This window comes from Equus quagga, chromosome 2, assembly GCF_021613505.1.
Source record: "Equus quagga isolate Etosha38 chromosome 2, UCLA_HA_Equagga_1.0, whole genome shotgun sequence".
Lineage (NCBI taxonomy): Eukaryota > Metazoa > Chordata > Mammalia > Perissodactyla > Equidae > Equus > Equus quagga.
Window position 1 is genome coordinate 148,480,733 of NC_060268.1, and position 27,277 is coordinate 148,508,009.

The following is a 27,277-nucleotide window of genomic DNA, read 5'->3' on the forward strand; positions in this document are numbered from 1 at the left end:
AAAAAGTCACCAGCTATTTCAGGAGTTAAAAGGCTACCTTTTATTGAACTGCATCTTGGAGAAACAGGCAGGCAGTAGAGACATTTTATGTGCATTACCTTTAGGAGGAAAATATGACTTGCTTTCAGCTTTGTGGGGCCAGTCTACGACGAGAGGTCCAAACCTGCGAAAGCTGGCAGTGATCTCATCTACAAAACAAAGAAGGAATCTTAGCAAAAGAGAAAAAAATACTGCAAACAGAATAGCATAAAACGTGTCTTTTTATGTAAAAAATGTTTTGAGAGCTACTTTCTAAAGCAAATTTACAGAAGTCAAACCTACTAAGTGAAATACCATTGTTTGGGGGGTACATTTGGTTATTCACTTTCAATCATGCAGAATGTATTTCTAACTATAATTCATTTCCCTTCACTGCCAATAAATTTGATATAAAGAATTTGGAAGAAAAAATCTGACATTAGCTAAGGTGACCTTTCTGCCAAGTAAAAAGCAGACTCTAAAAATAGGAATGTTCTGTTTTTAGAAAAAAGGCAAAAGTATTCAAAATATTTAATGTGTGCTTTTATTCATATGAAATGATCTCTAAGATTATTAATCTTAGATTATTATTTTTAATCTAAGTTTATTAATGTCTAAGATTATTTTAGAAATAGATATGATTCATTTGGTGAGGTGAAGGGGCAATAAGTAGGTAATTCTATTTGGTGATAAGAAAAAGTTAAAAGCCAACGGTCTCTTTTTCCCATATATACCTACTACACATGCTATAAAGAAAATGTTTCAAAAGTTACAGCTCAATAAATTTATCTTTTCCTTCTGACTTTTGACTCAGAGCAGGAGGTTATAACTTAGCTCCTACTAAGCCTTAAGTTGCCACTCCCTCAGCCATGATCAAAACTTTGTCTTAAAGAAAAATCCAATTGATCAATGAGATTAACACTAGTACAAGAATAGTTTGAAGGAAAATGAGACTCCAGCTGTGTACAACTTTCAAGCAGCAAGTCTAAAATAAAAATATTTTTAGAGATTATTCTTCCCTCATCATGAAAAAAAGAAAATTATAATAAATTAGAGAAATGCCATAGCTGGAATAATGCTGGCAAAACAATTCTGCTTTAACGATATTTTTTTGGTAAATCCAAAGCCTACTAGAACCAGAGACATTGTTTTTTCCCTTAAGTTAACTTTGTCACAATTTTATTTCATTCATACATCCAGCAAATATTTATTGACAACATACTATGTGCTGACCGACTGGCTTTAGGCACAAGTGAAAACTCACTTTTGGACTGTGAGTATCTCAAAAATATATTAAAAATTCTAATTATTCTTCATTCTTTTAAAGGCAAGGGAGGCTTTTCATTAATAGGTATCTACATTAAAATATTAGATGATATGTGTGATGGACATGAGCAAAAGTTCTGGAATCAGACTGGTTTCGAGTTCCAACTGTACCTTTAGCTACATGACCTGCGACAAATTGTTTCCATCTGATCCTCAGGTTCCTCATCTATAAAATGGAGTTGGTAAGATATGCCTTACCAACTATGGGTATGGAAAGCTATTGGGATTAAATGAGATAATATAATGTGAAGCATTTAGCACAATAATAGGCTTATAGTAAGAGTTTCAGAAATAGTAGCTCTCATTATTATTTTAAAATTTATCCTCAAATTAATAACTAGGAAATGGGAAGCTCTTGGGAGACTGCTATGTATGAACACGTATGAACAGCAGACTTGAAGTGCACAACCTAGGACTTCCTCATCCATCAAACAGTCTCACCTCGTGCACACTAAGACATGAATGTCCTAAAGCTGCCTTGGAGAGGAGAGGCAGAGCACAGAAAGAACAAACCTGGCCTTTATAAAGTCATTAATGAATGCATAGTACCTTCATCAATATCAGGAGGAAGGCCTCCAACAAACACCTTTCTAGAGTAGCGTTCTACTCGTTCCCCATTTTGACAGCGAGTGGGAGAACTTAAGCCAGATGACAAGGACTGATCGCCATGACTGTCGTCCAGGAAGGCGTCTTCAAAGGGAAAGAGAGAAGATCGACCTGAAACAAATGCGGGAGTTTCTACAGTTAAAATGATTTTCCTGGACAAAAAATGCTTTATTAGAAGCCAAAGTAAAGAGTGAGGCATACAAAAAAATGTATCCTGAGCTGTGGCTTTTTGAATAAGTGACTACAGATTACCAGGTCTAGAAAAATTTATCACATCATTTTTGTGTAAAGGTATGTACAGCACAGAAAAGACGAGATTGATACTGAGGAAGAAGCATCAAAATTTGCAGCTGTTTTTGTTGCTAAAAAATCACTACATTTTACTCATACAGTCCCTATCACCACTGCTAAAAATATTCAGCAGTTACTTTTCCTTTCCCCAGGCATTTCTTAAAATAAATGGAAAAGTTATCCTTATTCACAGATTTTTATTTGCTCTTTACGGTGACCTCAGAAGTTCAGTTCTAAAGATTAGCCCTGACAGTTGAGGGAATATTAAAGGGATGATAACTTATCTGATAGCAGGACTAAAGATGACCAAGTTTTCCTTACCATTCCAAGCTATTCCAATTTGGAAATAAACATCTATGATAATAAAAAGTGGGGAAAGTAAATGAAAATATATAAATTAAGAGGTGGAAGTACACACGTAGATGTGGTTACCATATCTTTACCCTACTAATCTAGGCCATATTTTATATCACTCAAAAAATTATTTTCATAGTTAACTCTATAGCCAAATAAAGTTTGTAGAGCAAAGGCACCTACCCACTCCACACGACTATAAGATACTAGCAGTCAGAGTCTGTTAATAAATGTAACACAATAATGCCATCTGGTATTGCAAAATAAAGTCTAAGTTTAAAAACAAATATATTTCCTGTTTGAGTCACTGAGCTGCTGGTAAAACTTTCCTCTAGGTTCACTCTAAAAAATAACCGTCTTGAACACTCTAACTTTTGAAATAAAGAAAAATTCCCCTCCCAAATAAATTCACACAGTCTTCAAAAAAAGAACAGGGTCTTCTCCATTTAGTCTATATCCTGTCGATATTTCCCTGAAACCTAGGTTCTGCGTCACTACAGCCAACTTTCTAAAACAGAATATAAATAGCCTTTAGAAAAATACTGGACATTTATTTCTTTTACAAAAAAATAGTTACTAATATAACTCTGTTTATTTTATGAACAACCCAGGTGGTGTAAGAAAGGCACTGTTTTGATGTTGGGAGTTAATAAATAAAAGAACCAAAGAATTTTTTGTTCAGTTCTTCTCAGCTTAGCTACAAAGAAACAGAACAAAATTTGTCATCTCATGTCACCTAGGTTTTTTAGCCTGGCAGGAACAAACAATAGACAGTAAATTCTCATCCCTTGGTGTCTGTTTTGATCACTATGGGTAAAAGAAATACATCTGCAGCTCAACTATAGGCAAAATGAGCTTCCCAAACACATCCAGAGATGTTCTCCCACGGCCGTCAGATTTGCTTTTCATGTAGTCCAGGCTCAGTGAACTATGTGCCTATTCTGTGACAGGGGCACACACAGATCAGCATTTCCCACAGAATGTTCCTACGCCCACCTCTCACTCTCAACACGAGTAACATGAGATGCTCAGAAAACAAAAGCTGGTGGGAGGGGAGGGAGAACTAAATAATTTTGGAAAATACTGCACACCTTACACCCTTTCCAGAGAGTCACAATCCGCATGAGGATACAAAAGTCTGGAAAAAGTTCTTCAGCAAAGTAATCCTGGATTTACGATAAAGGAAACTTTAACATACATAACTCAGTGGAAAACACTTGAAGAAATATTTTTCTACATTCCAGGAAGACCAAACAAGATAGTTATTTGGAAGTCTCTGCCAAAGAAATCAGGTCTTGTGAGAGAGATAGGTACGTACATAATTATAAAATGGAGAGAGAAGTATTAAGAGAAGACTTTACCAAGTGACACAACATAAGAGTACAATCTACTGTTCTATAGGAGATGGAGGGGAAAAAGACCTTTAACATGATTTCACAGGAGGGCAATTTTGAGCAGAATCTTGTGGGAGTTTCTAAGGTAAAGAACAAGAATCCACAGAGAAAGAACTTTGAAAACTGCTCTCGATCTTTTCCTCTAAACCTGCTCCTCTAGCATTCCCTGCAATCTTAATAAAAACGACTATTATCTACACCCAAGTCAATCCAGAAATCTAGGAGTCATCCTTGACATCTCCCTTTCTTTCATAGTCCACATCTAATCTCTTTCTCACTAAGTCCTACCAAAATTCAAGCTACAAAATAATTCTTCAATCCATTCAGTTCTCCCCATCTTCAGTCCTAACATCTTGGTCCAGATCACCATCATCTCTCCCCTGAACTCACAGTCTAATGAGTTTATACAACAGCCTGTTTAGTCTACTGATTCCCACCTTATACCCCTACAATGCTGTCTCCATAAAATAGCCAGTCACCATTTTCAAATATTAATCTGAACATATCCACACTCCTCACCCTTATTCTTAAAACCCCGCAATAACTTCCCATTTTGGATAAAGCCAAAAAAAAAAAAACTCACTGTAAACAGTAAGGCCTCTGCCTACCTCTCCTACATCATAGCTGCTGCCTCTTCCTGATTCACTAACTTTCAATCACACAGACCTCTTTTGAATTTCCTGATTATTCCTCTTTGCCTCAGGCCCTAAGGACAAGATGCTCACCCTACCCAAAACAAACACCCTCTTCTCAACTCCCACTTTCCTAGTTAATTCCTACTAATTCTTCAGGTCTCAGCTGACAAGTCATTTCCTCAGGTGGAACTTTCCTGACCTTCTAGATTAAGTTAGATCCACTTTTCTATCCACTCATAGCACTTTTGCTAACGCTTTTCCCACTTACTATTACATTATTGTATGTGTTTTTATTTGGTATCTCATTCCCCAACCCCATTAAACTGTAAGTTCTATTAGGACAGGGACCAATTTAATTTTGTTCACCACTATATCTTCATGTCCTAATAAGGGCACATAAAAGATATCCAATAAACGTTGAAAGTGAGGCAGCATCCAGAAAAGGAAAACAGTATGTACAAATACATGTGCTGTAAGCACATGCTGGAACACAATACACAAGTGTGGGAATAGCAAGAGATGGGACCACGTGCTAGAAAATTGAGACCTTTTGTATTGCTTCTATTTGTTCAAGGATTATATTCTATACTCTATATTACAAAAGCAGTAGGGAAATTTCCTGTTTTCCAAATTTAATATTTCATTCCAATATTAGCTTTTTGTGAACTACACTCACCCTGGAGACTCGGATATTCCCATCTAATCCATCTTCCATCCTGTCAGAATGACTTCTCTAAGATGCCGCTGACCATGTTATTCCTTCTACCCCAAATCCGACAATAGTTACCATCACCTCCACCAGCAATTTGCACCCAGGGAGAGGGTGGACAAGGTGAGAGTCTGAAGAAATCTCCAGATGAGAGATGAGGAAGTCTTGAACCAGAGCAGTGAAGAAAGAGAAGAAGCGGATGTTCAAGACATTCTGGTCAAAGAGAACTTTCCTTCTGCATGGCCAACACAACCACAGCTTCCCCAGAGTATTTTGGCAAAGAAAATAAAAGCAAGAGTTAATTGTAAAAATTTGTACTGTTTTAAAAATTGGTTATGGGTACTGAAGAAACTTTCCAAGGTTTTGAAATCAAGCCTCTGTCTTATTATTAGTATTTAGAGTACCATAGACTTTAGCAATAAAGTTGCCCTTTGAAATGAAACTACTAAGCATTCACACATATGTGATATTTCTCTAACTGTAAGAACTAAGAATATAGGCCTCAGAGTCCAATCTCCAGATCTACTTAATCTGAATCTGTAGGGGTCAAACTTGAAAATCTGCACTTCCAACAAATTTCCCCAGTGATTCCTATGCTCAAGTTTAAGAACCACTGAAACAGAGATTATCTGTCTGTAGCAGGCAGCCACTGATATTGTGTGAAGTGTATGAAGCCTTGGGAAACATCTTAGTTCCATCAAGTTAAGGAAAGTATATCCTCAGGAATGGAATGTAAAATCTGTAATCTAATCAACCTTACCGTAACATGACTGCCTAAAGTGCTGATGGAACAAAAAGTCTACAGGAAGCATCTAAAAGACAGAAGTGTAGAGTAAGAACTTGTAGCATTTACCCAGCACAGACCAACAGGAGACAAGAGGATTTTATCATACTGTTGGGATTACTCCTCTGTGGGACAGAATGGTTCATTTGATGTTCCCATAGCCTAAAAACTATTTCCCTATTCTCTAATTATAAGCTCCTGAGGACTGTTCTATTAATTTAGTACCTTGCTATTGTGAAGAGGTGACCCTTGAACTAGCAGACAAATAATCAGCCACTGAAATTGTATTTCTGTTCCATCCATCCATCTCCATGATAAATTAAAACACTGGTATTCTAATTTGTCCAGTGGTCCCTTGCAAGGTTGGTATTCATACATTCATTTGGTTGGTATAAATCCATCCTCCCAAGACAAATTCTCCCTGGGAAGATAAGTAAAATTTTAGTCCCTGGACATGTGTTACTAGAAACTGAAACTTTAAGAGGCTGCACCCAAATTGTGTCCCATGAAAAGCCCTGCTTCACTAACTAGCATCTCTCTGACGGATTTCTTTTTTTTTAATGAAAATACTCCCCAAGACCAAAATCTTTTACATAAACCATGTTACTTACCAAAATTACATTCTTATGTACCTAGCATATAAATCTGCTTTAGAATCTCATAATACTTACATATAAAATATTCATATTCAATATCTCAACAGAAGTAGGAGAAATGTTTCTCAACTGCTACAATTTGACTGTTTGGCTTTCTCTTCCACCAACGATCTGGTTTTCTGATATTTATTTTCAATTAATAACCAGAATGTAGTTTTTGGTCCCGTATTGGACAAATAATCTCTGAATGACTTAAAGCTAAAGGAGCCTTGTAAGAACAGTGCCAACTAAGAAACCCACAAAGCACTAGTTAAGCACAGAAGGCTTGCCCAAGAAAACTCTTCCCCAGGAGGCTCCCTTTCCTGCAGCTTATGATGGGAAAACAAAAGCCCACTGGCCATGCTGGGCTGCCAAAGCTGCTGGGACCTCACCTCTGAACTCCCACCAATGCCTCTGCTGTCAATCCAGCAGTTCCAGGACACTTCTGGCCCAGTACTTCCATTCCAAGCCTGACCTTTTCCATCTTAGTTTTGCAACTAGCTTAGAAATTAGTCACTATGGGGGTTTAAAAAAAAAACGGATTATGAGGCATGACTCTTAAGAAAAACCTGCCTGGGAAGTCAAGATAGTCAGGCTTCAACTTAGGCTGTACTCTGTGACCTTGGACAAGACATTTCACTTACCAGAGTTTCATTTATGTAATGAGAGATTTGAACTAGATGTAGGGTTTTCAAATCTCTGGGGCCAGCAGAATTCCTTCTATTACACAAAAATCTTATAGAAAACCCTAATAAATAAATAAAAATACATCTTACTTGGCATTACTATGTGAATATCTCTTAGGCATCACAAATTTAATGTGTTTACAAATGAACTCTTGAAACTTACCTTAAGCTTATTTTTTTTCCAGTCTCATTTCAATACATGGCATCACAATTCACCCATCTGCTCAAGCTAGAACCTGAACGTCATTTGTGAGTCTTCCTCCTTATTTACTCTCCACATTCAATTCTTCAATCTAATGCCATTAAGGTGGGTTGATTCTACCCTCCAGAATATATCTTCCATTTATTCACTTCTTTCTACCTCCATTGCCATGACCCTATCCTAAAACACCATCATGTCTTGCCTAGACTACTAACATCATTTCAAACTAGACAACCCACTTCTCCTCACTCCACTCCAAACAGTAGCCAGAGTGCTCTTTTAAAAACGTAAGTCCAATCACTTGACCCTGCTTTAAAACACTCATAGATTTCCTCCTGCACTTGGACCAAGTTCAAAATCCTGCTGAAGCCCAGCAAGATCAGATTTCCTTCCTTCTTCCAACCTCATCTTAATGCACCCTCCCCTCTCCTATCAAGCTCAGCCATTCTGGGCTCTACATACTTCCTCAAACACGCAAAGCCTTTTCTTGCCTCAAGCTACCCTCGCCTTTATTTTTTTATTTTTATTCTTTTAAATGCAGATTCTGACTCAGGAGGTCTAAGGAGGCCCAAGAGTCTGCATTTCTTTTTTTTTTTTTTAAAGACTGGCACCTGAGCTAACATCTGTTGCTAATTTTCTTTTTTTTTTCTTCTTCTCCCTGAAGCACCCCCCCAGTACATAGTTGTATATTCTAGTTGTAGGTCCTTCTGGCTCTGCTATGTGGGACACCGCCTCAGCATGGCCTGACAAGCAGTGCTAGGTCTGCGCCCAGGATCCAGACCAACAAAACTCTGGGCTGCCAAAGTAGAGTGCACAAACTTAACCATTTGGCAACGGGGCCAGGCCCTACTCCCGCCTTTAATAACATCTTTGTTGAGATATAATTTACATATCACATAATTCATCCATTTAACCCATTAGCTGTCACTCCCCATTTTTCTCAAACCCTCTCAGCCCTAGGCAACCACGAGTCTACTTTCTGTCTCAATAGATTTGCCTATTCTGGACACTTCATAAAAGTGGAATCATACAATATGTGATCTTTTGTAACTGTCTTCTTCCACTTAGCATAATGTTTTCAAAGTCTATCAATGTTGTAGCATTTATCAGTACTTTGCCTTAAGCCTCTTACAATAGCTGTCTTATGATGTCTGGAATTTTCTTTAAAATATTCTAAGAGAAAAAAGGGATGGGATATATTAAACAAGATTGGCAAAATGTTGATAATCATTGAAGCTGAATGATAGGAATATCATTCATTAAACTACTCTATTTTTATATATGTTTGAAATTTTCCATAATAAAAAAATTTATTTAAAGACAGTTGTCTTTCCATCCTTTGGATTTCAGTTTAAACAATACTTGTTCAGAGAAAACCACCCTACTTTAGAGAGAACCTCCCATTTCTCCTGCCTAGTACTTATCAGAAATTTTGAGTATAAAAATGTTTATTTCATTTATTTATTGTGAACACTCAGTAGTGAAACAGAACACATCTAGAGTCTAGCACAGCTTCTAACCTACAGAAAGCACGTGAACACAATAAACGAAATTAGGGTGGACAGCTCATTATTTCGTAAGGCCTCTCCCAGAGCAACTTCTTGCAAAAGTGAAAAACTAGTGATCTTATTCCCGTCATCATCTGCTGTGGTCAAATTTTCCTATTACTATAAGTAGTAACATTTCATATACTATAATCATGAACACTCAGAAATTTCTTCAGCTATCCATGTTTCTTTCTGCGACTATTCATTCCTTTAGACAAGAAAGCTCACACAACTGGGTTTGAATTAAGAGGATGGCCTGTTTGTACCATGGTCTCACTGACATAGCTGGTCTCTCCTCTCTTAGGCAGGCTTTTAGCAGAAAGATCCAACTCCAACTTGGTACACAAGTTTGTTTTATCGGATTTTTAGAACCTTTGTTATCAACTAAATCATCCATTAATGTCAATAGATTTTTTATGGATTAAATATACACAGAAGTACATTTTACAATAGTAACTCCAATCCAATAGTAACTCCAATAGTAAAGTAACTCTAATCATTCTTTGAATTTGCTCATTTACATTATTTAAAAGGATCTTTTATATTATCCTTGCTGTTCTTAAAGAAATTAAGTTAAACATCAAGAGGACTGGCACAACCAACATGTCTACTTATGGACAAAAGTCTCCCAGAGACCATAAAAACTCATGTGAAAAGAAACAACACAACATATATTTTAACCAGGTGTGCTGCTAAATGTGTAGGCAAATATCTCATATGACACTACCCATGATACTAGTTTCTAACAGGGGCTGCAGTTCTGTAGGAAAACACATATCAAAGGCTGTGAAAGCCAGAATACCCAGAAGGAAATGCTAAGATTCTTTGGTGTCATTTTGGTTCCACAGGGGTAATCAATATTTGTCTACTGGAAAACACCTCTAAAAAAAAAGTGGGTATCAATGGGAAATATAATTGGATATTTAAATACTTTATATACAATCAATATTCATTTTCAAATCCTATTTTTTCACATCTAATTCTTCTTCTTCCCTGCTACTATTGCTTCACCTACACCCCTGGAAGCACTTGGTTTGCCAAAGAGTCTAGCCTCCAATACTTGTTTCCCCATCTAAGCCTTCAAGTGATGTCCAAGTCCTCTCCTGTTTTCATTACTTGTATCATGAAACCCTCTTTCTAAAGCCTGACATATCTGTGTCGAGGAGTCTTATCCTCTGTTTCAAAAGCCATTCATCAGGACAGGACAGACCATCTCATGGCCAACTCTCCTCTCCAGCTGGCCCCCACTGCAAACGCTCAGAGACATATGCTTCAAGCAACCTGGTCATGCCAATCTCACCTTGAAGCTTCTTTCAAGTTGAGTCACATACCTGGAATGTCTTGCTTCCCACTCCTCTTCCATCACCCAAATAGTTCCTGAAATTCTACCTATTCTAGGTTTATCAGGAGAGGTGAAAGATTCCACTGGCCTAAATCTTGCTAATAGACCTCAAAACTGTCACAGATAATTCCCCTTGCTTTCTATTCCTAAAATATTTACCAACGTGTATATCTAACGCATAGAATACGAGTTATAGCTAAAACTTAATCATAGGTAAAGTAACATACATCAGGAAGTTCACTTTTTATGCTTTTAAGGGAATGTCTAAATTTTGCTTGGAGGAAAGAAATCAAGCATTCATATAATCCCTGATCACACAAATAAATGAGCATGAGGAAGTCTGTCAGTTCGTCAAATTTATACTATGCAGTGTTGACCTAGATGAGTATATTTCAGGGAATGAGAGTGGATATGAGGTACACCTGCCCCATCCCACATGGCTATGTCACTAGATTTAAGGAAGATGACTTGTCTTTTTCAACTTTTGGAATAGAGGACTAAAATGAGAGCACAGAACAAAATTTTTCTGCCTGTTCTTTTCTCATTACAGAAAGTCAACATCAGTCTTTTAGTCCTCTCTCGCACATGCTCTCTGTCTCTCTCTGTCTCTTTCTCTCACACACACACACAGAAACACACAGAGACACATCTCATCTTCTTCATCTACAACTATCAAACCACAGACATAGAGAGCAAGGAACAAGTCATTCTAGGCAGTGTTTAGCTTGGCACTTGTTGCAAAGATGATCATGGCTTCTGAAAATGATTAAGTCAAAACTTAAAAATAGATAAAGGGAAGGTAACATGAAAATAGGAAGAATAATTATTTTTTCAGGAGTTTAGAAACTGTGAGTGATATTATATTCTTGATGTTTACTATTTAATATACTACAATTTGTAAAAATAAAATAACTTTTTAAAAAATATGATGCCAAACTCTGGCCTGCATAGATGTGGAATGTTACATAAAAACAATCCTCATCAACAAGCATGTAATAAGTACTAAATACATGTAAGTCACAGTGTTAGGCACAAGAGACAACTTTCCTCAAAGAACTTATATTCACTTGAAGAATCAGGTCATACAGAAAAGACAGGAAGAATGTAAGACAGTCTAAGCAGAGGAAAACACTGCCTGCAAGGCCACTGGGCAAGGCTTCCTAGAAGATGAAAGGCTTGAATCAGGCCTAAATGCATGAACTAAGGACAGGCCTTAGATAAGTAAATGACAGGAGGGGTGGATAGTACTTGCATTGGCCAGAGAGTGGAAAAGCACAGAGATTGGTCAGGGGAAGGTAAGGTGGGAAAAATGGAGATGATGAGGCTGGTGAAACAAGAGATGCCAGAAGATGGGAATCCTGAATAGAGGAGGGTGACATGGACAAAGTGGTGTTTCAGAAAGATGAAACAACTGAAATGGAAAGGGAGGGATGAGGCCTGAGAAACTAGAGGGAACATAGTGACAAGATCTGGTGACTGATCAGTGCATAAGAAGAGGAGAGGACAGCCCTATTGTCTACCCTCCAGATGGTGTCTATTTTCCATGTAAAATGGTCCATTCCCTATTTCTTCCTGAGAGTGGTCAATTTTCTAGCAACATGAGAAAAAAATATATGATACAAAATGATTTCTAGGAATATTATTTTCTACACTTTAAATTTAAAAATAAGAAATGTTAAAAAATGTTAAATGGTATTTATGGAAACATGGTTTAAAAATAATCAACTACACAAATGTTTTTCTTCACCATGAAAACAAAACTGACTATACGATTCAACCATGAAAGAAAGTTTCAATGGTAACTCAAATATATATTAGGTTCACATTTGCTGTGGAATAAATAATAAAATACTGTGAATTTAATATTATTATCTTCTTTTCAGAACTTAACTACAAAGTCTGAGACAGCCTGATGAACACTGAACATCACCCAGTAAGCAGCCAAAAGACAAAGGTTCCAGACTTGGCTCTGACTTCTAACTTGAGATCACACAGTAAGTAAATTACTTCATCTCTCCCAGCTTCTGCAAATGAACACCAAAGCAACTTACATTTGTAGAATGCTTTTGGTTTTCCTCTCTCTTTATACTACAACTTCTCTAACACTCTTGAAGTTGGACAAGATTGATTTTATTACCTCATAATTTACAGATGAGGATACCAGACGTAAGTGATAAAGCAGTGATTACAATCTAGGTCTTTGGCTCTAAATCTCATATTCTTTCTGCTACATTAGGCTTATCCTACCTACTTCATAAAATTATTTGAACAAATCATAGATATGGAAATGCTTTAGAAAGGTTACAGCATTACACAAATGAAAGCAATATTATTTTGTCTGAGTGTGACCAGGAAAGAATGCAAGTTTTATGGGGCCTAGAGTCTACACAAGTTGGGGATCCCTCTTTAAAAAAAAGAATACAAAAATAAGGTAAAGATTTTGGAGGGGGCCCATGAAAGTGAGGGTCCCTGAAACTTAAGCTTCATTTAGCTTCAAGGTAAATCTGCCTCTGGATGTAAAACAAAAAATTCACCAGTCAACCTACTAAGATCAAGAATTGCCCTCTAAAACCTAAATTCTACCTTCTAAGGAGTATGAAAAGAACAGTGGATACAAGACAAAAAAACATGTATGCTTGGCCTTTATTCTGTCAAGATCATTTGCAATAAACCATATAACAAAAATTTCCAGGTAGAAAGTCTTTGCTATGTCTTTATTAGGATTAGAAGAACAAATTACCAACTAACAACAAAAAATAATTATAATGAAAGTGATAAGAGAATTATTTTGCTAAAATAATTAAGCTAGAACATCATACCATACAATAATTATTGTTTTACATACACACAAGTATAAACACACACACACTCGTATTTACTCACAATTTGGCAAGCAAAAGATCTCATTAAAAAAATTTACCTCGTCTCCGCCCATAGCTCCTGGCTGCATGTAAACACAGAAGAAAACCATGGGTATTTGTATCAAAATGGTGAATTTAAAAATAAAAAAATATTCACACAAACCTTTTCTATGTATTCTCAGAATTAATTAATCTGGAGATACTGTTCAACTTGACTGCAGACATATATAAAAAAAACTTTTACGAAGCACAAGTTAAATCACAATCTTAAAGAGAAATTCAACTGGACGTGGCAGCCACTGGAAAAGATACAATGGGTGCTTAAGTTTCACAAGTCTTATAAGGATTTATATCGTGGCCCATTATCTATATCATATATAGAGAAATAGAGTTATTTTAAAATTTTTTCAGATTTTTACATCTTCATTTGTACTATATATTACCATCAGACATTACTTTAAAGAAAAAACCATTCATTCTAAATAACTAAAAACTGTAGTGGGTGGTGGTCATTCTGAGTTTCTCCTCACACACACACACATACATGCACACACACTTCATAAATACAGTCCCTGAAAATTGTATAGATATTTTACACACAATTAACTCTTGCTTTAGAGAATGTGTTTCTGTAAAATTTTCAGTGAAGTTTCTCTTAGTCTCCCCATTTACTTTCCATAGTATCACAGATGGGGAGAAAACATATCTTTTTCATCTAGAAAGTGAACTGAAAAAGTAGTAAGGGATTAAGGTACTTGGTACATCCCAAGCCATGCTCAGGAATAGAGTGCATTGAACATTTTCTTCCCCTTCAAAACTCAAGACCCACAGAATGCATTGTTACAGTGTTTAATAGAGCCAGACTGTGGTATCATACATATATTGCTAGGAGATCCTGTCATCTAAAATGATTTTCAAAGTGGAAAGTTTTTCAAATTTGAAACCTCAAGTTCTATAAAAATAAATGAGAACTGTAACTCATTTTTTAAAGCATAAAACGTCATAATAAAAGATAATTTGGGGTTACATTTACAGTATAAGGTAGTACTAAAGAACACTATTTCTCTCCTAGGAAAAGAACTCAGACTTTTCAGGTGGAAAGTTGAAATACCAGTTGGCCAATCTCATCATCTACTAGTTCCCACTTTTCTTCAGATATCATACTCACCCTTGCCAGACAACTTTGGCTTCTTCACTTTCCCTTTACACAAATATTAAAAAGGATTATCCAATTCAAGTTCTACTTGCTCCCTAGCTCCTTCCATCACTATAATTCTCAATGAAAAACATCTCTTCTGAATTTACAAAGCAATTACTATTTAATCACTTACACAGGGAATGAATCTCAAAAAAAAAAAATTTAAGAACTTTTGCACTTTTCATATGTGGAACCTGGAATTCATCTCCCCACAGAAGGTATAATAAATGGTAGTTTCCTAGCGTGGCCTCCCAAAAAGTCTACTTCATTTATAATAATATAGGTGAATCAATACTCATAGACAACACTTACAAAGAGAATAAATAGGTTTTGACATCCTACACTTATTTCTTTGTTCCTTCCCTCATCCCCAATGATGTCATGCTGCCCAACACCCTAACTGCAAAACCTCTATTTAGGGAGGAAATAAAACATTCTGTATTTCAAAATTATTCATTTCTCTTCCAAACAACAAATTCCCATTCTTTCATTATTGATTTCTGGCCAGATACTCAATGCAAAAGAATCTGATTACAATACTAGGTACAAATGACTCATCAGACCTTAACACCCCTAAAGGATAAATGAGAATGGTGTTCACTCAAGTCTTCAAATGCTAAATATTCAGGTAATAAAGAACATGAAGTGAATAGATGCAGACAGGCATGGGGGTAGAGTAGAGCATCCTGAATTGGGGAGAGGGGGAAGAGTTGCAAAAGACATACTTGGGAGCTTTGGGATTTTTAAAAGATTCTATCCTGGGGCTGGCTCCATGGCCAAGTGGTTAAGTTCACGCGCTCCCCTGCAGGTGGCACAGTGTTTCATTGGTTCGAATCCTGGGCACCGACATGGCACTGCTCATCAGGCCACGCTGAGGTGGCGTCCCACATGCCACAACTACAAGGACCCACAACTAAAATATACAACTATGTACTGGCGGGCTTTGGGGAGAAAAAGGAAAAAAATAAAATCTTTAAAAAAATAAGATTCTATCCTATCTATTTTTTTATTTAGCTGAAGAAGATTTGCCCTGAGCTAACATCTGTTGCCAATCTTCCTCTTTTGTATGTGAGCCACCGCCACAGCATGGCCACTAACAAGTGGTATAGGTCTGCACCCAGGAACTGAACCCAGGCCACTGAGGCAGAGTGCACCAAACTTAACCACTAGGCCACCAGGGATGGCCCATACCTGCAAGTTTTAATCAAAGTTCAGTTCATGATTTTTATTGATTCTTCTCTTTTTTTCTAATCAAAGACAGTAAATTGGTTCATGTCAGCCTGGGAATTCTGACATCATGGAGGCAAGATGGCATATGGAAGAGGCAGCCAATTTAAAGAAGTGATCTGAGATGCTTCAATTTGCTTTCATCATTCATTGTGGCATTTAATTATGTGCTACCTTGGTCCTAATTTCAGTATTTTATCTATAATCTCTATAGTGATTATTATTATAGCAGCTAAAACTTAATGGTATTTACTATGTACCCAGAACAGTTCAAAATGCTTTACATGTATTAATATCATTTAATACATCACAACGTTATGATGTAAGTATTCTTACTAGCCTCTCCTTACAGATGAGGAAAATGGGGCACAGAATTAAATATCTTTTCTAAAAATCACACAGCCAGGAAGTGGTGGACTTGGAATATAAATCTAAGCACTCTGGATCCAGAGTGCACACTTTCAACCACCTCACCATACTGTTAAATTTCTAGGGGGCAAGGTCTACATTTTGTACTTTTTTTAATATCCTCTAATGCACCTGGCAGAATGCTCTGTGCCAAGCTGGTATTCAACAAATATGGCTTGTTAGCTGAGTGCACAATCAAGGGAGGGAGTAATACACGCCTTGATGGGCTTTCGAATTTAGGTCAACTCTGTTGGTGATTAAAAATTTGCTCATATGATGGCCATTTGCAAATAGACTAATTAGAGTCAAACTCTTCCCTAAGGGAGAAATAATGAAATGAACACCAAGGAGAGAAATTTTGGAGCACAAAAGTAGTGCTTTCCCCTGAGAACAAACAGGACTTTTAAACAAGAAAGAATATTGAATATATAAACTATATGAGATAGCACAAAATGACCCCACATAGAAAAAAAAAAAAGAGAGAGAGAGTAATGTAACTAATTCCATCTATATACTATATTCTATGCTAGTATAAATTCATACCAGATGTGATATACTTTCAAAGTCCTATCTACTTCCTCCAAGAACTTTAATACTTGATTCTCAATCATCATCATCACAGATAAAATTATTTTACCATTTTATAAGCACTAAACAATTTTAGGCCTCAGAAAAATTACATTTAATTTGTAGAAGTCAAGGTCGTGGTACTCTTGGCTAGGGGTATTAACAGGAAGGGAACCTGAGAGGGTTCTGGGTGTTGATAATATTTTGGTCTTGATCTAGGAACTGGTTATATGGTTGTGTTCAATTTGTGATAATACATCAAGCTATACGTTTATAACCTGTGCATTGTTTGGTATATATATTATACTTTAATAAAAAACAAAACATTACAAATATTGTAGACTGGTTCACAGGATAAAATGTTACAAGATTAATGTAGAAAATCAAAAATGCTAACATTTTTTGTAGTCTTTAAATCATAAACCAGAATATTCCAAAATTTAAAAAGACTAGACTTTCAATCCATCAGAATAAATAGAAAAAGGCACATGCACTTTGTAGTGGGATATGCCAAATTTATTCTGAAAATAAGTTTACATGATGAATGACTAGCACATTGTGAATGGCACTCTCATGTTAATGGTATGGTACTTTGTTAGGCATATGAGGAAACACAATAAAATGGATCATCTGTTACTCCTTATGACTTGGCCTGCACTCAGTTTTAAACAGTTGCACTCATACATGTGATTCCCCAAGGGCATGTTATGATCTGATTTTAAAATCTAAACTAATTCTTCAACTACATGGATTCATCCAAATTCGCTGAAATTTCCCTAAGCAAAGTAACATCATATACAGATTCCACCACAGAGGCTCAAAAATGAGAGAGAGAGAGAGAGAGAGATTGATCTCCATTCTATTGTGTATCAAAGTAGCATGCACCATTTCAGAAACTTTAAGCAGAGTCCCTGAGGTGCTATACTCATGAAAAACAAATGAACAGGATACAGCGACCTTAGGATAACATTTTACTCACTGGCTTGGAAATATCTGTCAAGACTGTTAAAGTCAACTGTAACAACAAACTGTTAATTACTTTCCTTGCAATAAAATCAGTTTCTTAAAACCCCCTGCAAACACTTTTTAAATATCATTTCAGCAGGCAAAATTAAATTCTATTTGAACATCTAATGGTTCCTTTCCGCTTCCATCTAAGTATTAGTCACGTGAAAAATTCCAACTAAGATGGGTTAAAATCTTAAAGTTAGTACAAAAATGTCCCCTTTTCCCTAATTAGACTGTAAATTCCCAAAGAGGAGAAGTGATGAAGTTTGTCCCATAAATTCTCCTCTTCTATCTTTGTCTTCATAATGTCAGGTAAAATAGTTTTAGCCCAGTGAGTCTCAATTCTGGCAAATTATAATTGAAAGGATCAATTTCTCCATAAACAATATGAACTTAGCAGGTAAAAATGATCCTTGAAGGGATGGGATACATTTTCATCTGCTACATTCACATAAAGTATTTGGACATTTTAAAATCCCTTCTTCCTACCCTTCTCTCTTTGACTCACCCATTTTTCTCAGGAAAATCTTTTTTTCCATTCCATTTGCAAGCCTAAAAAGTAACACTAATAGCTGACAGGCATACTACTACTGTTACTGACATACTTTATAAAGGAGAAGAAATATCATAAAGGAAAATATAATAACCTACTGATAATTTGCCATGCTCCAGGAACTCTATGCTAAATGCTTAACATGTCTATTCTAATTCCGAAAGTAACTATCATAATATATATTCCCAGATGGGCAAACTGAGGTGCAGAGAGAATGACCAGCCTCAGGTTGTTCAGCTACTGAACACCAGAGCTGGGACTGAATCTAGGTCCACACTGGCTCTAAAGCATTTATTCTTTTTTTCTTTTAAGTTGAAGTATTACTTAAATTCGATAAAACATCCACTGTAAGTATACAGTTTGATCAATTTTGGCAATCATATACAGTTGTGTAACGACTACCATCATAATCAAGATATAAAACAGTTTATCTCCCTAAAAAATTTCCTTATGCCCGTTTGCTATTGGTCCCATCCCCCAACTCATGGTCCCTGGCAACCATTAATTTGCCTTCTGTACCACAGTTTGGTTTGCCCTTTCTACAACTTCTTATTAATGGAATCAATGTGTTTGATTTCCTTTACTTAGTATGTTTTTGAGATTTATCCATGTTGCATGTGCTAATATTTCATTTCTCTTTATTGCTGAGTAGTATTCTATAATATGGAAATACCACAATTTATCCATTCACCAGTTGTTATGGACTGAGATGTGTCCCCCTAACATTCATGGGTTGAAGCCCTAACCCTCAATGTGACTGTACTTGAAGACAGGGTCTTTAAAGAGGTAATTAAAGCTAAATGAGGTCATAAGGGTAATCCAATAAGACCCGTGTCCTTATAAGAAAAGGAGATAATCAATCAGGAATGCCCTGGGGCTGGCCCGGTGGCACAGCGGTTAAGTTCGCATGTTCTGCTTCTCGGTGGCCCAGGGTTCACTGGTTCAGATCCTGGGCGCGGACATGGCACCGTTTGGCAAAGCCATGCTGTGGTAGGCGTCCCACGTATAAAGTAGAGGAAGATGGGCACGATGTTAGCTCATGGCCAGGCTTCCTCAGCAAAAAAGAGGAGGATTGGCAGTAGTTAGCTCAGGGCTAATCTGCCTCAAAAAAAAAACGGAATGCGCGGGGCTGGCCCCGTGGCCGAGCGGTTAAGTTCGCGCCCTCCGCTGCAGGCGGCCCAGTGTTTCGTTGGTTCGAATCCTGGGCGCGGACATGGCACTGCTCATCAGACCACGCTGAGGCAGCGTCCCGCATGCCACAACTAGAAGAACCCACAACGAAGAATACACAACTATGTACCGGGGGGCTTTGGGGAGAAAAAGGAAAAAATAAAATCTTAAAAAAAAAAAAAAAAACGGAATGCGCATGCACAGAGAAAAGGCCATGTGAGGTCAGAGCAAGAAGGCAGCCATCTGCCAGCAAAGGAGAGAGGCTTCCGGAGAAACCAACGCTGCTAGCAGCTTGATCTTGGACTTCCAGCCTCTAGAACTGTGAGATAATAAATTTCTGTTGTTCAAGCATCTAGTCTATGATATTTTGTTGTGGCAGCCCTGGTAGAGTAATACACCAGTCAATGGACATTTGAAAAGCCCTCACTCTTAACCACCAAGATTGAAGAGCCAGTATTTCAAACCTACAAAGTCCTTGAAAGTACCCAGAAATTGCATTTAGAATTTCCACAAACTTCATCATCCTCTAAATGTTTGCTTTTAGCAGCATATTCCAAGATCAATAGAAAGGAACTTAACCAAATTTTCCTTTTTGTTTTATTTCATTGTTACTACCATAGTACTATTGTTTTCTATTAACCACCACACTTAAAACTGTTATTTTATGAATTAAAATCAGTATTTTTAATAGGAATTTGTGTAGATTGGTCAGAGAATCTAATTGTCATCAATAACATATGAATCTGTACCCTGCATTCTAAATAACTGAACTTTTGCAACATTCTGCTTTATTGCTTACAAAATCTTACAGAAAACCTATAGATCTTTCAGCAATCTCCCAAACAAAACAGGAATTACTTCTGTGACCAACACAAAGATGTTCTATCCAGTTTTGCTAGAACACCTTAATCGAGAGTTAAGGTGAAGAGTAAGGAGGCTCACTTCAGCCTCTTCAGTTGTTTTATTCAAACTTTTTTCTAAGCAGCAGAACACTTTCTCCTCCAACAAATATGAGGTATTTGTTCCCTAGACAGAACAAGGCTGTTCAAGTTGAAGCAGCACAGGGACACAAAGCCCACCTGTCAGGTATCCTTCCCCCATAGTGGCCCTTGAAGTATGTTCTTGGCTGCTGGGGTTCCACAGAACATGACTGGAAAATCTATACTCCATGGTAGGACCATTTTTACTTATTAGAAAGTTCTTTCTTATACTTGCTTCTCTATTATCTTTAACCATGGACCCCAGCCTAATCCCACTTTTATTTGAGGGTCATTATTTTATTTCCTTTTGGTTTTCTCTTTCCTACAGTGAAGACATATTTAGCTATCCTTTATAAAAAATGGTTTTCCATACCCCATATCATCCTGAACATTCTCCTTTGGATAAACCTAATTTTCCACTAAGACAACACTTGACTGTCCAAACCTCTCATGAGAATATCCAAGGCCCTTCACCATCTGAGCCCTAATCACCTTACAGATCCTCATTCCCACTATTCCACACATCAGACCCAGATATCCCAGTCACAACAATTTAACCCACTCTCCCAATAGTACTATTATGATATAAGCACCTATCTGGTCAGCATAAGAATTTAGATACCCACATGTCTTGATCTATTCTTCTCTGCTCCCTCAGAAACCCCTAACCCCCTTGTCCATTTCCACTTACTATTATTTTCCCCATCTTGTCCCAAATGTAAGTTCAAGGCTTCATTATACCATCCTGCAGTGTCCACGCATACCTAGTATTAAGTTACATTCTAAACTACATTTACCTTATAGGTTACTGACAGAACATCTCAATATGTGACACGTTATCAAAGTAATCACTTCAGAATTTCTAGGTCCATGTCCTAAATTGCTCATTAAAACAGAAAAAAGTCATTCAAAATGTATACATCTGATAAGATTTCTCTGGAAACAAACCTAGGTAAAGAATCTCTGCCCTATACTGCTATCACTGGTTCGAAAGAGTGGGCGCTCATATCCATTTACAGCAGGTGATGTCCAGGCATCCTCACACCTGTGGCCTAACAGCGTTCCACTGAGAGTAACTAATTGCCATCTTGCTTTTATTTCAGTAGCACATTGCTAAATGACATGATAACTGCCCCCCTAAAAAAGCAAAAAATCAAGAGAAGTTGAGGATTCTAATCACATAACAGCGTATTTTATACTTTACACAGACAAAATCTGTCCAAAGCAGGTCTGAAATTGCCTACAACAGAGGTATGCATCCAAATATCTGGCATATGTTCTTAACAAAGCATCTTCTCTGAACCACTATGCCAAAAATCTCATGAGGTCTCTCTTCAAACTTTATATAAATACTAAATTTCTGGACTGTTCAGGACAGCCAAAACTTGCTAATCCTACATTTCTAAACCCCAAAATAATGTAGGGAATTATATAGAGAAAAGAGAGGGTGAATAAAATGGGTCTTAGTATGCTCAGGAGCCTAAGCAGCATCAAAAGCTGGGCCCCCTGGTCAATGCTCCTTGTCTCCTTCCTATCAACAAGGCTCCTCTTACATGGGAAGGAGGGTTCCTTCATGGAAGAAAATTATAGAAAGGAATTGACCTGAGAATTTGGGAAGAGCTCCAGCAACATAGAGAGCTGTTCATTCCCCTCACCTCTGCCCTGACCTCTTAAAGACAGCTTCTTCTTCTGACCTGGACTTGGGAAAACATGAAGGGACAATAAAAGCAGGCCAAGCCTTGAAGGAAAAGAAAGAACAGGAGGGAATGCACAGCATGGACCTTAAACTACTTGATTCCTTCACACTCAGATAAAGATAAGACATTGGCAAAAGGTGGGATAGCAGTGGATCTCTCTAGAGGTAACTACTTCTAATTCTAGTCTTTTCTATCCATCCCTCGCCCACCAACAACAACCAGATTTCATCCTAGACCAATTAAATTACAGTCTCTGGTGTGGGGATCATAGGTATTTTCTATTTTGGTTCCCATTTTGATTGTATAGCCAGGATTAAGAATTACTGCTGGAGGCGGCCCAGTGTAGTGGTTAAGTTCATGCACTCCATTTCAACAGCCTGGGGTTTGTGGGTTTGGATCCCAGGCACAGAACTACACCCTGTTCATTAAGCCATGCTGTGGCAGCATCCACATACAAAATAGAGGAAGAGTGGCAAAGATGTTAGCTCAGTGACAATCTTCCTCAAACAAAAAGAGGAAGACTGGCAACAGATGTTAGCTCAGGGCCAATCCCCACCCCCTCACGCTTCCCCCCAAAAAAGAATTACTGCTAACTCAAAAGGGAAAAAACAGGGAGGAGGGGTAGAAAAGTAAGGGAGCAGAGATAAGCATTTGTTAGGTGTGTGCATCTTGGCAGGTTTGGTAATAGGAGCACTGCACACTTAACCTCACCATTTATAAAAAAGGGGTTAATATGTCCATTTAAAATTAAAAACACAGATAACTTGCCCAAGGTTACATAGCAAATAAGTGATATATCCAGGATTAAAACCCAGATCTGTTTGGCCCCTCCAAAACGGCATTATTTCCACTATGTTAGGCTGAAAAAGAAAAAAAAAACTTTAGTCAGATAACAAAGGTATATGTGTGTGGATGGTAGCAACAAAAAAGAAGGCAAAGCTTCACCTACTTAACTTTACCTGGAGATCATCTGCAAACCACGTCTTTGTTCAAGTCTCCGACTTCCAATCTGCATATACCAGAGGCCTGAGTAGAAGTATGGTTAGAATTGCTGCCACTAACAAGGAAGACTATGTTCTGAAACTAAAACTGATCATTTTTGGAAGTACACTAATTCTCTACAATCAATAAAGAATTATGTAGCAAACTGTTACTTAAGGAGCTAAATGAAATCTGAGTGATCTTTTTGGGAAAACCCAGAAGAGTAGCAATCATACTGGATTAAGGGACTGGTTGGCAGAATAATCTGTGTGGCTAAGCCACACATGGCTATTTGCCGGCTGTATGACACCAGCAAGTTTGTTCAGCTTTTTTCGACAATGAAGACACTGCCATGCTTTAAACAAGGTTGCAATAAAGATGAAATGAATGACCATCATTCTCAACTTTTCTATCAAGGTGCCCCAATAGCAGAGGGAAATGAATCACAGAGCATTCTTAAAACTTGAAGTCTAGAAAACCCTTTGAAGTCTCCAGCTTTATCTTAAAAACCACATTTTAGTTTCATTTACTAGTCTACCACATAGCCATGCTTCGTTTGGATAAGAAAATAATCCTGGGCTGCTCAAGGAAAGTGGGTTTTGACTATGTCCTAGCAAACTGTTATAAGCATTACCAAGGCACAGAGGTCTGTGAAAGCAGTTTGTAAACTGTTAATTGCTAGATCCATGTATGTTATTACCATCTTCCAAAAGGAAGAGTTAAGATAAATCTTTAGGAAGGAACTAAGGTGGATTAGATATTCTCTAAAGCTGCTACACTCTGCTTTTCACCATCTGTCTGAGATAATCCTTCTTCTGGTCTCCCATTTGAGTACGTACTCAATGGGCCAGGCATTGCACTTGAAGCAGTGAACAGTTGTGAATAAAAGCTAGTCTCTGCCCTCTTGAAGAATACATATTAAAGAGAAACATCAACATTAAATCATAAGTGTGGTGAGTGGTAAAATGGGAAGTCCAGGTTCTATCACCTACACAAGGAGAAAAAGCACACCGGGAAGTTCATAGAGAAAAGTAGGTAACTTCCAAATTTTCTGCATCTTTTTTTTCTTTCTTCTTCTCCTTCTTCTTCTTTTTTTTTTTTTTTTTGCTGAGAAAGATTAGCTCTAAGGTAACATCTGTGCCAATCTTCCTCCACTTCACATGTGGGTTGCTGCCACAGCATGGCTGACAAGTGGTGTAGGTCTGTGCCTGGGATCTGCACCCATGAACTTGGGCCGCCAAAGCAGAGCACACCAAACCAACTTAAACACTATGCCATGGGGCTGACCCCTCCTGTATCTTTTTTATTAGGTTGGAAGCACCCAATTCCTGGCACTTTAGACATATTCACCCACACAAGGAACTTCTTCCAAACTCCAATAAAGTAAGTCAAGAATATTTCAGACTTCACTTATTTACAATGTCAAACCACGCAGACCAGGTTTATTACTCTATTTTTCAGGAAAATAGAATTTATTAAGCATTCAGCACATAAACAAGGTGACAAGTAATATTTTTTCAATGATTTTCCCAAAGACACTGAATTTGTGTGTTTGTCTCAGCAGAAAAATAATACAACCACTCCTAACAATTAATTAAGTGTTGAAAGCAAAGGTTATCACCCTCAACCTGGAGGCAGAAGGTTCTGTTCCTGGCTCCATCGTGCCACCCTAGCCAATTCCTACAGTTTCTTGAACCCCAGCTTCCCCACCTGTAAAATGAGAAGGTCAAAACAAAACAGAATAATATTGCCCTTAGGTCCCCTACCACATTCATGTACAGCATCCATCCAAAACAGTTTGAAACTTGACTACTTAAAAGTTATAGAACATTACATATCCTCCTAACTACAATTTTTCATTTTTAATTAGCTATCATTTACAATCTATTCATACCACAATTGCATATTAATTTTACTTCTAAATCTGTTCAGATAGAAACAGCAGCACTGGATCTTGTCTTCTAAAAGTTTAAAATACTCAAAGACAATGCCTTTAATCTGAGAATCTCAAAATAATTCCTTCACTATCTTATTACTCTGCTAAAAAATTATTTACTTACAGCCACTCATGGTGAGCAGAAATACAATGTACTCTTCAAATTTTGGAAAATTCCATTTGGAATTTTAGCAAACCTGGCTCTATTCCCACTTTGGCATAAAAGAATCATGTGTTCGGCTCCCTCTCTGCCACTTCCTCTCAGTTGAGTCTCTCCCCAAGGAGCTCACTTCCCGCAAAGAATGAAAGGGAGGGGGAAGGGGAGGTTCCATGGCCACACAGGAGTCTCTGCCCAACACAAAAGTTCATACCAAAACCCTTTCACATTTCCTCTTTCAATTCAACAAATGCTCTGGCAGCCCTCAGTTCAAACAGAAATATAAGCGAAACCTTCCAAAATACTTTCAAGGCATTAACAAGAGGAAAAAAGTGGAAGACAGCATAATTGAAAGCTCCACATTTCTTGGTGCATCAGCTATGTATTAGGGGGTCTAACAATCAGTGACCTCACAATTTCTCAAGCAGGTAAATGTCTTTTTGGTTTTTTTAAGATATTAAAAATACAAGTCTTCAAACTGTCTAGGTTTTATTCTAGGACTCCTCAATTTATCAACATTTTTAAAGCTTTGATCAGGAAGAGTAAGGGCAAACAATCACCTCTCCCTGTCAGAAGGAAAGTGGCACTTCATATTTCTTCTTCACCTCTTATAATTTGGAACAGACTCTAGTTCCAAGCCGAAATATATCACAATACAAATGATGTGAAAACTTTTAATTTAACTAAAATTGAACCTCTGTTACATTACAAAGCTACTTCTAAAAAGATCACTCTCTGGCATATCTTTTTTCCAAATATAGCAGTAATAATACCTTATTTGTACGTGTGCCTAATCTCATCTGAATCTCACAAGAACAATGAGGTAGTTAGAGTAGCCTAACTATCCTCTTGTAGGTTTCTAAACTAAGGAGAGACTTAGGAGATTCAGAGACTTGCGCAACTAGATGGCCATCCTTATCACATGACTCCTCTAAGATCTAAGCCCTTACTTTTGCCTCTGAAAAAAGGGAGATAACAGTACTTCAAAATATTCTTGAAGCTGTTGTATTTTCTCTCACTATAGATCAGATTACATTTTTTCAAATTTTATATTAAGGGAATCATCTAGTATGTACTCTTTTTCATCTAGCTTTTTAACTCAGCATAATTATTTCGAGTCATTCATGTTGCATGATTCATACATGAATCAATAGCTCATTCCTTTTTATTGCTGAATAGTATTCAATTGTATGAATGTACTGCAATTTGTTTATCCATTCTCTAGTTGAGGGACATTAGGGTTATTTATAATTTTGGCGATCATGAATAATGCAGCTTTGAACATTCACTTACATGTCTTTGTGGGGATATACGTTTTCATTTTTGCTCTTGGGTAAATTCCTAGGAGTAGAACTGCTGCATCATATAGTAGGTATATGTTTAGCTTTTTAAGAAACTGTCCAACTGTTGTTCAAAATGGCTATACAGTCATGTGTCGCTTAATGGCGGGGATGCCTTCTGAGAAATATGTCAGGCAATTTCGTCGTTGTGTAAACATCATAGAGTGTACTTACACAAGCCTAGATGATATAGCCTACTACACACCTAGGCTATATGGTACTAATCTTCTGGGACCACCATCATATACACAGCCCACCACTGGCCGAAATGTCATTATGCGGTGCATGACTGTACCATTTTATATTCCAAACATCACCGTATAGCACCTTTAAAAGTGCCAAACATCACGAGAGTTACAACAACTCTAAGTCCCAAAGAAGGTGCATATTCCAATGTCAGGGGACAGAGGCAGGAAGCATTTCATGCAGGAAAAGAAGATTAATACAAAAAGAGATGGTAATGTACCCCAATACAGCCACTCTAGACTATGAGTGACTTGCAGGTGTGCTGTCTTAAATTCTATCGGGAAAACATCTAAGTATAAACAATGTAAGATAAACATGTTTTGGAAGTCTAACATGGCCAAAAAAAAGGAAATCTTAAAAAGGCAGCAATAAAGCTGATGCAAGCAATCACAATAGCAGCTCACCTGAGCATTATCTAC

The 27,277-nt window shown here is 37.3% G+C and overlaps 1 protein-coding gene across 6 annotated transcripts in view; it reads right to left on the reverse strand.

The window, feature by feature from the left end:
* The window catches only part of CPEB3 (cytoplasmic polyadenylation element binding protein 3), a 179,833-nt gene that overhangs the window by 67,264 nt on the left and 85,292 nt on the right, over window positions 1-27,277 (reverse strand). For all 6 annotated transcript variants that reach the window (XM_046652654.1, XM_046652652.1, XM_046652657.1 and 3 more), the window contains exons 5-6: window positions 1,894-2,061; window positions 99-188 (exon numbers count right to left, since the gene is read on the reverse strand). In XM_046652654.1, coding sequence (XP_046508610.1) covers window positions 99-188; window positions 1,894-2,061 — 258 coding nt within the window. The remainder of the gene's footprint in view (window positions 1-98; window positions 189-1,893; window positions 2,062-27,277) is intronic.